The sequence below is a fragment of the Diplotaxodon limnothrissa genome, linkage group LG17 (genome assembly GCF_057381915.1).
Source record: "Diplotaxodon limnothrissa isolate DT_005_m linkage group LG17, D_limnothrissa_male_GT1.1, whole genome shotgun sequence".
NCBI classification, from domain to species: Eukaryota; Metazoa; Chordata; class Actinopteri; order Cichliformes; family Cichlidae; genus Diplotaxodon; species Diplotaxodon limnothrissa.
The window spans coordinates 5,923,970-5,936,467 of NC_140612.1; the positions used below are offsets into that span (position 1 = coordinate 5,923,970).

The window sequence follows — 12,498 nt, forward strand, 5'->3', positions numbered from 1 at the left end:
CACGTGATTCTGTGCCGTATAGATTTTTTTCCCCCACCCCAAAATGGCAGACCACAAATCTACGGATGACATACTTTTAGCTACATCCATCATTTATTTACAAAAGCCATGACAATAACAACAATATATCATCATGGTGTATTTTGGAAATGTGTTCTTCTTGAAGTAAACCACCCCTGTAACAGTTCATCAAGTGTTTTTTTTCTGCAACAATAGCAAAACAATGGGTTTTGTGTGTATTTTAGTCTAAGAAGAAATTTTTACAGATTCATATAGATTTTAAAGGTGAATGGCAGACATAGTTTCATCTGCACAACATTGTTAAACAACATTAAGATAAATTCACAAGTACGACTGGCATGTTTCAAAGACACTATGCCCCACGGTACAAGACAGATGCTAAAAGAATGGTCACGATGCATTGAAAATGCAAGCACAATACCCAACAGCCGCCACTGCCTCTAACAGCTCATCACATCAGGTGTGAATATTTCTCTCGGCCCAATATAAAAAACCCACCCACATTTCTATCTTTGTGATCTTTGCTGTAACAATTTCCTGCGGTAACACTGAAATTTCCATATGAACTCTTAATATTAAAAAAACAGACACCACTTACAGTCGAGACATAATTGAAATTCTGCCCACAAAAGGATTGCATTTTCTGCTTTAGACCAAACACCCAAACCCCACAGTGCATAACTACTTCACAAGAATCACTGTGCAGTACTCACATCAAATGGATTTTTTCATGATGTACTGAAAGAAGACAGTGAGAAAAAAAAACTTGGGTTCATGCTGTACAGAAATGTGCAAAAGGTTCTTTTTCTTGCTATGCCATGTGAGTGGGGTCTGTGAGGGGCTGTCCCACTGTCCTACTTCCATTTTTAAGAATGCCCTCGGAAGTGACATGACTCAAGTTAACTGCTGCAATTTTGGTGCAGCTAGTGTCAGAGTCTTCGGTCTGAGGCTCTAAGAAAACCACCTTCTTCCCATTTGACCGCTGCTGTGTTGTCTCCACATCTCTGGGGTCTGAACACAGGATGATGGCTCGTCCGCCGCAGCCTCTCGAGTCCCCGCCGCGGCCATCCCGACACCGACAGGGGGTGAGGTAGAGGTAGAGGAGCACCAATATGATGCTGACCACGCAAGAAGCCAGTGTGGTAAATGCAGTGTTGAAATTTTCTGCACTATTGCGATGCGCTGAACCGCTGGCGGAGGTAATGCTTAAATTTCCAACTACCACTGTGACCTCCAGAGAGTGACTGGGATTGTAGTTATGTCCGCGGGGTATGACACACCCATATGTTCCAGAATCTTCCGTCAGCGCTTCTCGAACTTCAAGGGTGCCATTGGGAAGAACTGCGAGGCGGGCACTTAGATCACTGTTTGAGGAATTCAGTACCGTTGTAGGGGTGACCCAAAACACCACAAGCCCCTCCTGAGCAGGCAAAGTCAACCCTGGGCATGGCACTCTTAACCACTGACCAGGCTCTACTTGGTAGATCTGTGTCTCAAGGGGCATAGCTGACATTTCATGCTCCTTACAATGAACTCCTGACTTTGCTCCTTTTTTACATGGGTAGTCACCTCTGAAATCCAGTAGAGGGGGATACTGTTTCCACATCCAATACTCCAGCAAGGCAAGCAACGCACAGTCACAGACTAAAGGGTTTTCCTGCAAATAAATTCCTCTTTGGCGAGTGAGGGACAGGAGGCTTTGGACAGGCACCTTAGTCAGTCTGTTATATGACAAGTCTAGAAATGTCAGATTTAGAGGTCCCTCGGGTTCTTCATAAATGACTAGGGGGAAGACTGACAGCCTGTTTGTAGAGAGGTAGAGCCTCTGTAGGTTGCAGAGGTCCTTGAAGGCGCCTGGATCGATTTGAATAATCTGGTTGTCAAACAGCAGCAACTCCTTCAGTTCTTTCAACCCACTGAAGATGGATGAGTTCAGCACTGTCAGCTGATTGGACGAGAGGTCCAAGTGGAGGAGATGTGGTGTCACATTGAAGGTGTTCACGTCAATGCTTCTTATGAAATTTTTGCCGAGAATCAGCGTAACGAGCCGTTGCAGCGGTTGGGAAATCCAGCCCACATGCAGGGCAGTGAGTCTGTTGTGGCTAAGGTCCAACCGTGTGGCATAACCTGGTAGATCAAAGGGCACCACAGACAGATTGCATCCGCTGCAGGAAATTATATCACTGGCACAAAGGCAGGAAGGTGGGCAAGCGGCCATAGAGGGAGGGAAGCCAAGACACAGCAGGAACAGCACTCCTGCAGCAGAGGGATTGCAGCAACCCCTGACATTGGTCTTGCCTAAAAGTTCCAAGGTAATGGAATGCATCCTGGTTTTTCCTCAGGATGGACCTCAGGTTACCGTCTCATTAGGTGTACACATGTCAGGTTTATATAATCCTCAGTCTACAGCTTGAAGAGACAAAACAAGAAAAGTGAAAGAGAAAGACAATGGAAATTAATGCATTATACTACCTGAGAATAAAAATACACATAGTAGATGACGATATCAGAATAAAAGTGTTTTCTATTTAAAGTTTTTTTTTAAAGGCACCGAGATGACAAGAGGAACACACAGTAAGACTGTTTAAGGAAATGGATAAAATAGGTAAAGGCATGACATGCATGCAACTCTAAAAATAATTAATAATCCACATTTGAATACAACAATGATTGCTGCTGGCATCACCCATACATGACAACTGGAAGTAAAGACTGGAACAAGTGTAACCTGATATGTGCACAGCAGTAACACTCCTCCCCTATTCCCCACCAATACAAATACAGTCTGCTTACTTCACTGCTCACAAGACCACATCTTTTGTAATAATGCATCTGTTTACAGGTTAGTATCACATTGTACACATAAAGAAAACAGATTAGCATATGTTTTTTTCCAATTGCTACTTTCTACTTGCCCCCTCAATTTTAACAAATGCATCAGTAAATCTATGTAGACCTTTTCATCCATTCAGAAAACAAGGTACCAGATAATATAAACACCAAGAATAAGTCAGAACTATTATTAATTATTATGTTAATCAAGAGTCATTGAATAATTCGGATACACAACTCTTCAAATCACCATAAGCAGCTGTTTTCCCTGATAAATTTCTCTCATAATGGTAATTTAAAGAAATGAGCAGTAACGCAAGAGCGGATTAATACCAGAGAGGCACGGGAGAAAAAAAAAATGAAGTCAATTCAGAAAGGAGACAGCCAAGCAATCACTAAACAACTGACAGAAATGAATGTGATAATCAACAAACATTTAAATAATTTCTTACGCTGCAGTGCCAATCATTCTGTGTTTACAGGCTCTTGTGCCACCTTTTGCAAACCTAATTTCAATTTGAAAACCCAGACATGTTTTAACTCAGAAATAAACAAGTGAACAAAATAATCCCGTTCACTTGTATTTTTGTATTTATTATTTGTTACAGAAATGTATTTAGCTACTTTGGATATACGTTTAAATGCATATCCATAATCAAGCCTTACAAATATGTATTCTAAATAAGATTTTCTTTTACTTAAACAAAAACCTGATTTTTAGTTACAAATCTTAAAGAATTACTGCAAAAACTATATTAAATGCACAGAAAACTTGAAAAAGATAGTTTAAAAATATAGAAACGTGACCGTGGGTCTACATTATTGCCATACTTATTCATCTACAATGCTGGCCTGAGTTAATCAGTTATTTGTCCTTCCTGCTCTTTCCCCCACACACGGCTCAGCAGAACAATATTAACCGGCTTTTTTGCGACTTTGAAGGAACCAAAACGCAGACGCACAGCATAAACCCAGCTCACCTTTACATCCACATCGCTGCCCGTTCAAATCGTCGTGCCGTTATCCAGACCCGCTCTTTTGGGGGGCGACCGGGTCATGTTTCATGAGTCTTTCAAAAGCAACTTGGAGCTTTTCGCAGCAAAGCGCATCGTTTTCAACCCTCTGAGCAATCCACGGAGAGGTGCCGGAGCAGAATTGTTCACCTGAAGCTCGGGTTACATGTCACCGTGGGAGGGGTCGTCCTGCGAGTAAACACGAAACACAAAACAGCAGCCAATACAGCGACGATGCGAGAGTGGATGATGCCAAGAGGAGGAGACAGGGCACCCTGCAAGGAGAAGGAGAGGGAGAAGGTGCGGCAGAGGCAGAGAGGACAGCATCAGCACCACACACTCTGCAAATCCACTGCTTTATAGCCTAATTTATCAGAAGGTGAGTGCAGCTCAATAAGTCAATCATAACAATAACAATAATAATAAAAGTAGACTAGTATTTTAGATTTTATTGTTTCAGTTAAAAGGCGATCAGACGATCATCAAAGTATTTCCAGGATTTTCCATTAATACTTCCCGTTATTTCCCGTTTTCCCGTTTATCCATTTGCAATAATATTTTAAACATGGCTCAAATTGCATGTGTATTGTGAAAAGTGACAAAATGTAGCTCAATATTTGGGTTTTACAGAATTTGGAAAGTAGTATTAGAAATGTAATAGGTAAGTTTTAAAGCCCTCTTCAGGACTATTTAGGGTTGGATCAGGTGACCCTGAACCCTCCCAGAGGTACGCTTCAATAGGCCCAGGCTGCTAGGGGCTTCCTTTAACGGACTGATCACTTCTTTTTCACTCACCTCTTTATGTGTTTATACATTATTTTGCATTTTATCATTAGTTGTAATTAATCTCTGCCTTTCTTTCACAGCATGTCTTTTGTCCTGTCTTCTTCCCGTGAGCAGATGGCTCCATGAGTTTGGTTCTGCTGGAGGTTTCTTCGTGATAAAAGGGAGTTTTTCCTTTCTACTGTTGCCAACTACTTGCTCATAGGAGGCCATCTGATTGTTGGGGTTTGTCTGTATTATTGTAGGAGCTTTACCTTACAATACAATACATTACCTTGAGATGACTGTTGTTGTGATTTGTCACCATATAAATACTACTCCGAATAGCTCCCTGTTGGTTAACCTCATAAGTTTTTCCATTCCCAAATGATATGTTGAACCCATCACATGTCAATTGTTTCTGTGAGCTGTTAAATGCAAGCAAGTGCCAAAACCTAAGAGAAATAATAATAGAAAAGCTGTGGACCTTCTGTACACCACCTGCCCAGCATTTAACAGCTGATACCCAGGTTAACAATGTAGGAGACATGGCACTCAAAGAATTCTGAGGGCTATGGGAGATTCCTGTAATAGCAGATATGGTGTCACCCTGCCCCTACTCCCAAAAAGTCATGTTGTTGGGCACATGTGCACAGAAGAGGTTCACAGGACTTTTCAGTGAGTTTTAACTGACTGGTGATAATCTATTTGTTATCACAGAAAATATGTCAATTTTAAAATAAATTGTTTACCATCTTCTGGGCTAAACTAAATCTGTTTACATAATTTTTAATTCAGCTGCATGTCCTAATGATCACTAAAATTAATATGAGTTGTTCTTCCCCATTCCCCCATAAAACAAATAAAAAAAATAAAAGAACCCAAAAGAACCTACTTCAAGAAAGACTTATGGAAATTGTAGTTAAAGCAATGCTGATTCGATATGGGAAACAATCTCCTTTATCTGCACTTGCCCAGTGTTTTGTCAACTCGTCCATCCACCCTGACCTCCTCTCTTTAAAAGTGGCTCCCATTTTTTATCATAGCCAGTAGAAGGTAAAACTGGATAAGACATCCCTGTTGTGCTTTCAGCTTTGGCTGCTGCACATAAACAGTGATATTTGGTGATTTTTGTGAAATCAGTTGTTATAAAACTAGGGGTGGCACAGTTGCCTCACAGCAAGAATGCCTGGTTTCTAATCCACCAACCAGCTGGGACATTTGTGTGTGAAGTTTACATGTTCTCCCAGCAATTGAGTGGGTTTACTCCAGGTCCTCCAGCTTCCCTCCACATCCAAAGAAATGCATGTTAGGTTAATTAATGATTCTAAACTGGCTGTAGCTGTGAATGTGAGTGTGAATGGATTTATCGTTCAAGACTATTTTGAATTTTGACCTGTGTAACACTATACACTGTGAGAAGTATAGCTATTGTTTATTCAGTAATCGTTAACCAATTAATCAGTGTGTTTACTGGCATATGTTTATGTCACAGTTATACCAAAGTAAACCAGGATGGTTAAGAATATTCACATTTATGACAAGTTTATTAGTGGTTTAACTAATAAATACTGAAATATCATAACAGATTAGCACTACATGACACTTTATGTTAGTTCTTATATAATGCATTACCTATTTTGCAAGTAATGTATTCCTCTCACAACAAACAGGGTGATCATGGTAGAAGTGATCTATACAATACCTGAGTATTGACGTGAGTTGTGTCCATGTTTGATTGTGTTTCTACTCTACCGCACACAGACCAGGAGAGCTTTTCTTGTTGCGTATGCTCTTTTGAGTTTGTCTTTTTACTGTCACAGGGTGTAAACGGACTCATGTGCAGACCAGAGATCCTTGCAAGGAAGACAGTGAATTTATTTACAAAAAGACAACACCAGGTGATAATATGTACATGTGCAAGTGGGGGGAAGGGAGGAGGTCCAGGGTTCCAGGGTCCGTGAGGGAAAAGGAGGGGGATTGAACAGACTCCAAACGTTTCCAAATTTCTCTCCTCTCTCCACCACAAGGTCGTACACGCCACACACTGGCTCGCAGGCGGGTCCAGGAAAGATCTGTACACAGAAACTCCAGTTAGAAACAGACTGACAGAAAGAAACTCACAGATTCTAATTTTCTGACTGCAGGGGGACTGACACTGATAGCTCAACGATCCAGCGACGAGTAGCACCGTGCTCAGGATTACGAAGATAGGCAGCAGGTGTGGAGATGGCAGGTGCGTGGGCCAGGGGCGGGAGCCCATAATGAGAACCGCCCCGGCAGGAGAGAGAGAGAGAGAAAGAGCAAAAACAACAAAAATACATGTTGCCTAATACGGGATCAGCTGATGAGGCACAGGGACCATGACATTTATATAAACCATCCTGCAACTGAAGTTGGATAGTAAGCGGTAACTTGCTGTCCAACTTTTTATAACTTTTGACTACAGATAGAAATCATTTGAAAGTATAGTTCAGAGAGTAAATCAGGCCTTCCTTGCATTGTTTGCCCACAACAGAAAACTTCAGTTTGCCTAAGAAGCAAAAGTAAAGTCAGTATCTTCTAATAACTTCAAAGAGTGTGTTTTAGACCCAAATTCTATGCTTCAGTGGTGCCCAACACTCATTCTTCATCAGTTACCTGCAGTGTTGGGTAAGTTACTTTAAATTAGTAACTTAGTTACATTACTAGTTACTTCTATCAAAAGTAACTCAGTTACTTCAAGATACCCGTTACTTTCAAAGTAACTAGTTACTAGGGAAAGTAACTTTGGTTTTACTCAGAATTCTCTTGTTAATGTGTTGCTTCCGTAACTGGATACCCAGCGAGATTGCCAGTCTTCTAGCTTGCTTACTTGCCACAAGTGCACTGTGCCACCTACCAATAGAAAGGAAAAAATTGTCTGCATATTTCCACAAGAGAAATCCCACGCCTGGACCGTCGTTGATCGTCGACATGATTCTAGCCTACGTCACAGCATCATGTGCGCTTTTTACATCCAACACAAAAACTGCAGTCGTGGTGCTTTTCGATTGTACTCAGAACTCGGAAATTCTGCCTTCTGAATAGGAAGATGTAGGTAACACCAGACTGCAGACGAGCTGCTTACAGGGCTGGACTGGGACAAAAAATCAGCCCGGGCGTTTTGACTGACCGGCCCGCCATTATAGGAAAAATCCTAAAGCCTTTGAATAAAAACAAACGCTGTTGTGACAGTGATGTACACTGTCTTGATGGTATATATGTATCAATCTATCAATCGTTTGTTGTAAGATTCAGATAAATATTTATTAAAAGCTAGATATTTTAAATGAGAATAAGAAAGAAAAGTACTTCTTTGTGTCCCCCTTTCCCTGTCAATGCCCTACCTGGCCCCCCTGGCAACACTTTGCTAGACCCGCCCTTGCACAGCTGCCAGCTACGTAAAAAAAGGATCCTGGTGTTATTTCTCAGAAACAGTTCATAACTTCCTTTCAACTCATTCATGTCATCTAAAAGGTAAACCTGTTTCTCCATCACAGCTCTGATGATTCAGTAAGGACATCTCCTGGTTTCATCTTCATGTTTCCCTCTCACCACATATCCAAACCGACATCATGACCAGCAGCTTTTACAGCTGTGGCTCCAGCAAACGTCAGCTGATACCAGAAATTAATATTAAATAAATTCTAACAACAGCTGATCAAGCTTAAACGTGCTGCTGTTGTTTAACACAACCACAGCTGGTTTCTTCTTTCTGGCGCAAAGTGGGCGATAAACAAACAGAAGAGAGAGAGAAAAGCCGATCAGCTGATCATTGATCAGTTTCATGATTGAAGTAGCAACAGGAGACGGAGGGGGAGAATGAGAGAAGAAGAGCCAGCTGCAGAGTAAAGAAACGGAATAACTCCAGCTTTGTCTGTTTTTCATTCTAGCTGAAGTTCGGGACAAACTGCGTTCCTTTTCACCTCAATACCAAACGCGTGATATTTTCTCTGAATACCGAACGATTCCATTTTTTACGGGATGGTTGGCAACTCTAATAATTAACCTTATGAACAAAATAAAGTTCACTAACATCATAGCACCCACCCAGCTGTATAGAAACCCCGTCATGCTAGCTAGTACGCGGTACGAAAAAGTCAGCACAACGAAAGTAAACTCCACCTAAACTTGGTTTATATCTGACCCAGATAGACTGCAGGTCATAAATTCTTACCTGAAGTTCAGTTCACCTGACACTCGGGTCTCTCCTCCTCCTGCCTCCCCTTTCCCTCATCCACCTGCTGGCCTCCACCACTTGCTAATGTTACTGAATCTGTGGAAGCTCCGCCACCACACGAAGTAACGAATAACGAGCCTATCTAAATCCCAGTAACAATTAACGCGTTCCTGATTTTGGTATAATAACTAGTTACCGTGCTCGTTACCACAATAATAACGTAGTTACTGTAACTAACGCCTTAGTCCCAACACTGGTCACCTATCATGGAAAGAAATGGAAATCTGCACCACAAAATGAATTCCTCAAATAACTCCTAGGTCACATTAACCCAAGAAATCTGAGATCTCTAACAGTGAGAGTGACTGATACCCTCAAATCTTTTAAGGCCCATGCCTGGTAAAGGTTCCCCTGCGTATACAGCAATTTGGAAACTTTGCTTTTGTTCTTGGAAGCTTAAGGATTATAACGCCTGCTGAGATTTCTGAGCTGGCCCCATGGCAGCAGTAATGGCAGCTTGCCAAGGACAATTTGGTTCATTAGCGATAACATCATTGTAATTAAACATCTGTGACCTTAAAGATGCCTGTGGCGTTTTCTCCAACGGAGCCTCTGCTTCATTGCTGCTCAGTCGCATTGCACAGCAAAAATGTGCGCCAGAGAAAGTGCACTGATTTGTGGAAATATGTAAACAAGCAGCTGCAGCTCACAATAACTCCCCTAGGCTTCTTTTTTATTTTAAAAGAAGAGCAGCATTTTAGGATTTGCTTGTTGAGGCAGAATATTTCAGATGGCGTTAAGCTGAGCAAAGGGTTTACATAATCCCCTCTCTTTTAAAACTCCGTTTATCTGTAAAGTGTTGGAATAAAAAAATGAACGTATGAAAAAACCGTATGAATCCCCTGCCTTATTTATAAGTGAATAAATAATGCAGGGGATTCACATTTGGTCTGCTCCATTCTGATGGGGCTCAATCTTCTGAAATTTCTTTCTCTGCCTATGCAGTTTACCACAGCGTGTGTGTGTGTGTGTGTGTGTGTGTGTGTGTGTGTGTGTGTGTGTGTGTGCGTGTGTGTGTGTTTGTGGTTGTGTTGTGTGTGCTTTAGTTTGACACTAGCAGATGGAGTCTTTCATGCCACACAGAAATATTCTTTACTGTATCCGTTTGTCAAGGTTGTAAACTCTAAGCTTGAAGCTCTGACAGCTTTTGTGTTTTTTTCCCTCTTGAGTTCTTGTTCAGTTTCCTGAATGAAGATGTAGACGTCCAGCTCAATAACTGGCAACATGAAAGAGGAAAAGAAATCAATGGAAATCTCATTTCTGAAGATGAGTCAATTCGATTAGGTGAAAGAGAAGTGAGAGTGAGGGATCTTATAATCCCAACTTCAGTCTAATCACAATGCACTGGTAATTATGAGCTTTCCACCCAGGACTCAGTGGGAGATAAATCACTGTATGTTTCCATGGTGCCGATCATCAAAGGGGATGGCTTCTGGGGATTTTGCCAAAGTGTCCATCTTTGCTCTGCGATCACTTACGTAGGTTGTTGATATGCATGGGACGGATGGTCCAACAGTTTTCCAATTACTTATTCATGTCCAGATAACTTGCTGTTAAAGATGCACAGGATATGAAGCATATTCATCATAAATCTCTTTTGGTTTTTTGTCTAATCAGAAACAGGTGGTTTGTAGCTTTAACCATTCGATCCGTTTATTAAACAGTATTAAAGCGGGCCAGGAACTGCATCCTACTCCTTTTCGAACATGTAGATTGTGTGGTGTATAAAGATAATCATGGCAACTCGATGTCTTCTACTTTGTTTTTTTCTGTTTACAACAAATTTTGTTTGTTTTTACTTATATATAAATGTTTGAAATCAATCAAACACTCAGCCAATGCCTGCAGGTGTTTAATCTCGCCTGGCTGTTAAATATTTGTCATTGGATCCATTTTGCATCCTTGATGTAAATTAGCCTCTGATTACACGGTTAGAACCAACACCAGCTGGGTTCTGACTGCTGGCTGAAGCCAAGCTTTGAAGAGTACTGGTCTAGATGGGTTTTAGTTTAGCTAGAGTTCAACAGGCCATCTGTCCACTCAGGGCTCTAACCACTTATTACTCTCAAGGGTGATGAGAAGAACATGGCACACTTCCAGTGGGCACTGAGAATAAGTCAGTTTCTGATGTTCTGCAGGTTACAGGACGTGTCTTATAAAAGGGTTTTTAATCATTTTGGAAAATATGTAGAATGCAAAATCTATGTTTCAATCTAATCTAGCTAATCTATTAGCTAACACTGCTGAGAGGACCAGTCGCTGGCTATGGTTAAAAAGGGCTGACATCACTTTGGCAGCTACGGCTGTCAGCTAACCGCGAGAGAAAAGAAAATGTTCTGCTCTTCTCCCCTCTGCTCTTCTTCCCTTTTCTGGGAGGCAGTGGGGAGGTAGAGTGCACAGCCCGATCCGGCGGGGAGGTGTGGGAAGCCAGATCAGGCACCCCCCTTCTGGCTCTCCTCTCTGCTCTCTCCTATCTTGTCCCTTTAGTCTTACTTCTCTCTATCACCTTATCTATCCCTTTGAAGAAGTGAGGCTCCATAAATGCAAAAGAGCTAAGTATTATTTCTCAGTTGCAGTGAATAGATAGGAGAAAATAAACTGTAGCAAACTAAACAGAAGAAGAGAAATAACAATTTAACATAAACCAGTGACTCTGGGGCCTGATCAACCCTGGCAGGGCCTCCTTGGATGAGGGTGTCTAGTAATAATGGCCGAAACACCCGTTGAATCCAAGGTCCACTACTGATGATGTGTCCCAAATTTTAATATGATAATCTAGATCAGATCTCTAATCCCCAAAAATGGCAGATTAGCTTGGGTAAATAGATGAGGCACACAACGACGTGTGCTTCCTCATAATGGCCATCCCTCAAAATTTTCTCCATTTAAAGCAATGCAATATCAGGGACTATAACATCTAGTCCTTTTACTGAATTTACTGAATCAGGAAATATGGGAAGACTCTTGCTTAAGATAGGCTGGAGGCAGGCAGGTTTGTTTAGCATTGCATTTAGTTTTTTGTATGACTTAAAAGCAGTACCTTATCAGACCACTGTCGTAAGTCCAAGTAGGAATGCCAAAAAATGTATTTTTCTAAAAGGTTTACGGGATGTTACAGAGATTGTGCTGTTATCAGTAATGTGGTTATTTATGACAGTCGTGATTTTATGAGCTGTAATCACATGACCATGTGTTTCTTGTGTCTGCAGGTATGTAGTGTAGTGAGCATCAGCCAAAAAAAGGGAAGCAACTTCAGCAACTCCTGAATGTAATGCAAGTTGTTACTGAGAGACCAACTTATATACTTCAGTGCTGTTATACTGCATATTTAATATTTATATGATTAACCACCTTAGATGGTGGTGGTGAAGAGTTTGCATATCTGCAACTGTTAAACACTTGAAACAGTCTCTAGAAACAGTTACCTGGAGAGGGGCTGGACTTTTTTCCAATTTGGAATGGTGAGTATGATTGTATCCCACAGGCTCAGAGCCATACCTGTGAGTTTCCCCAAGTGGGCCAGATGATTGGGTCCCTGTGCATTTGGGTTGGGGACTGTGGTTTGCACACATTTTCCAGGCATCTGACTAAGATTCCTCCTAGTTACCT

General features: G+C 41.4%; 1 protein-coding gene across 1 annotated transcript; it reads right to left on the reverse strand.

Annotated features, from left to right (window-relative positions):
* Positions 1-832: 832 nt before the first annotated feature.
* LOC146614545 (amphoterin-induced protein 2-like) lies at positions 833-2,347 on the reverse strand. The gene has a single exon (XM_085376711.1). The coding sequence runs from the start codon at positions 2,345-2,347 to the stop codon at positions 833-835; it is 1,515 nt and encodes a 504-aa protein (XP_085232837.1).
* Between the last annotated feature and the right edge of the window lie 10,151 nt (positions 2,348-12,498).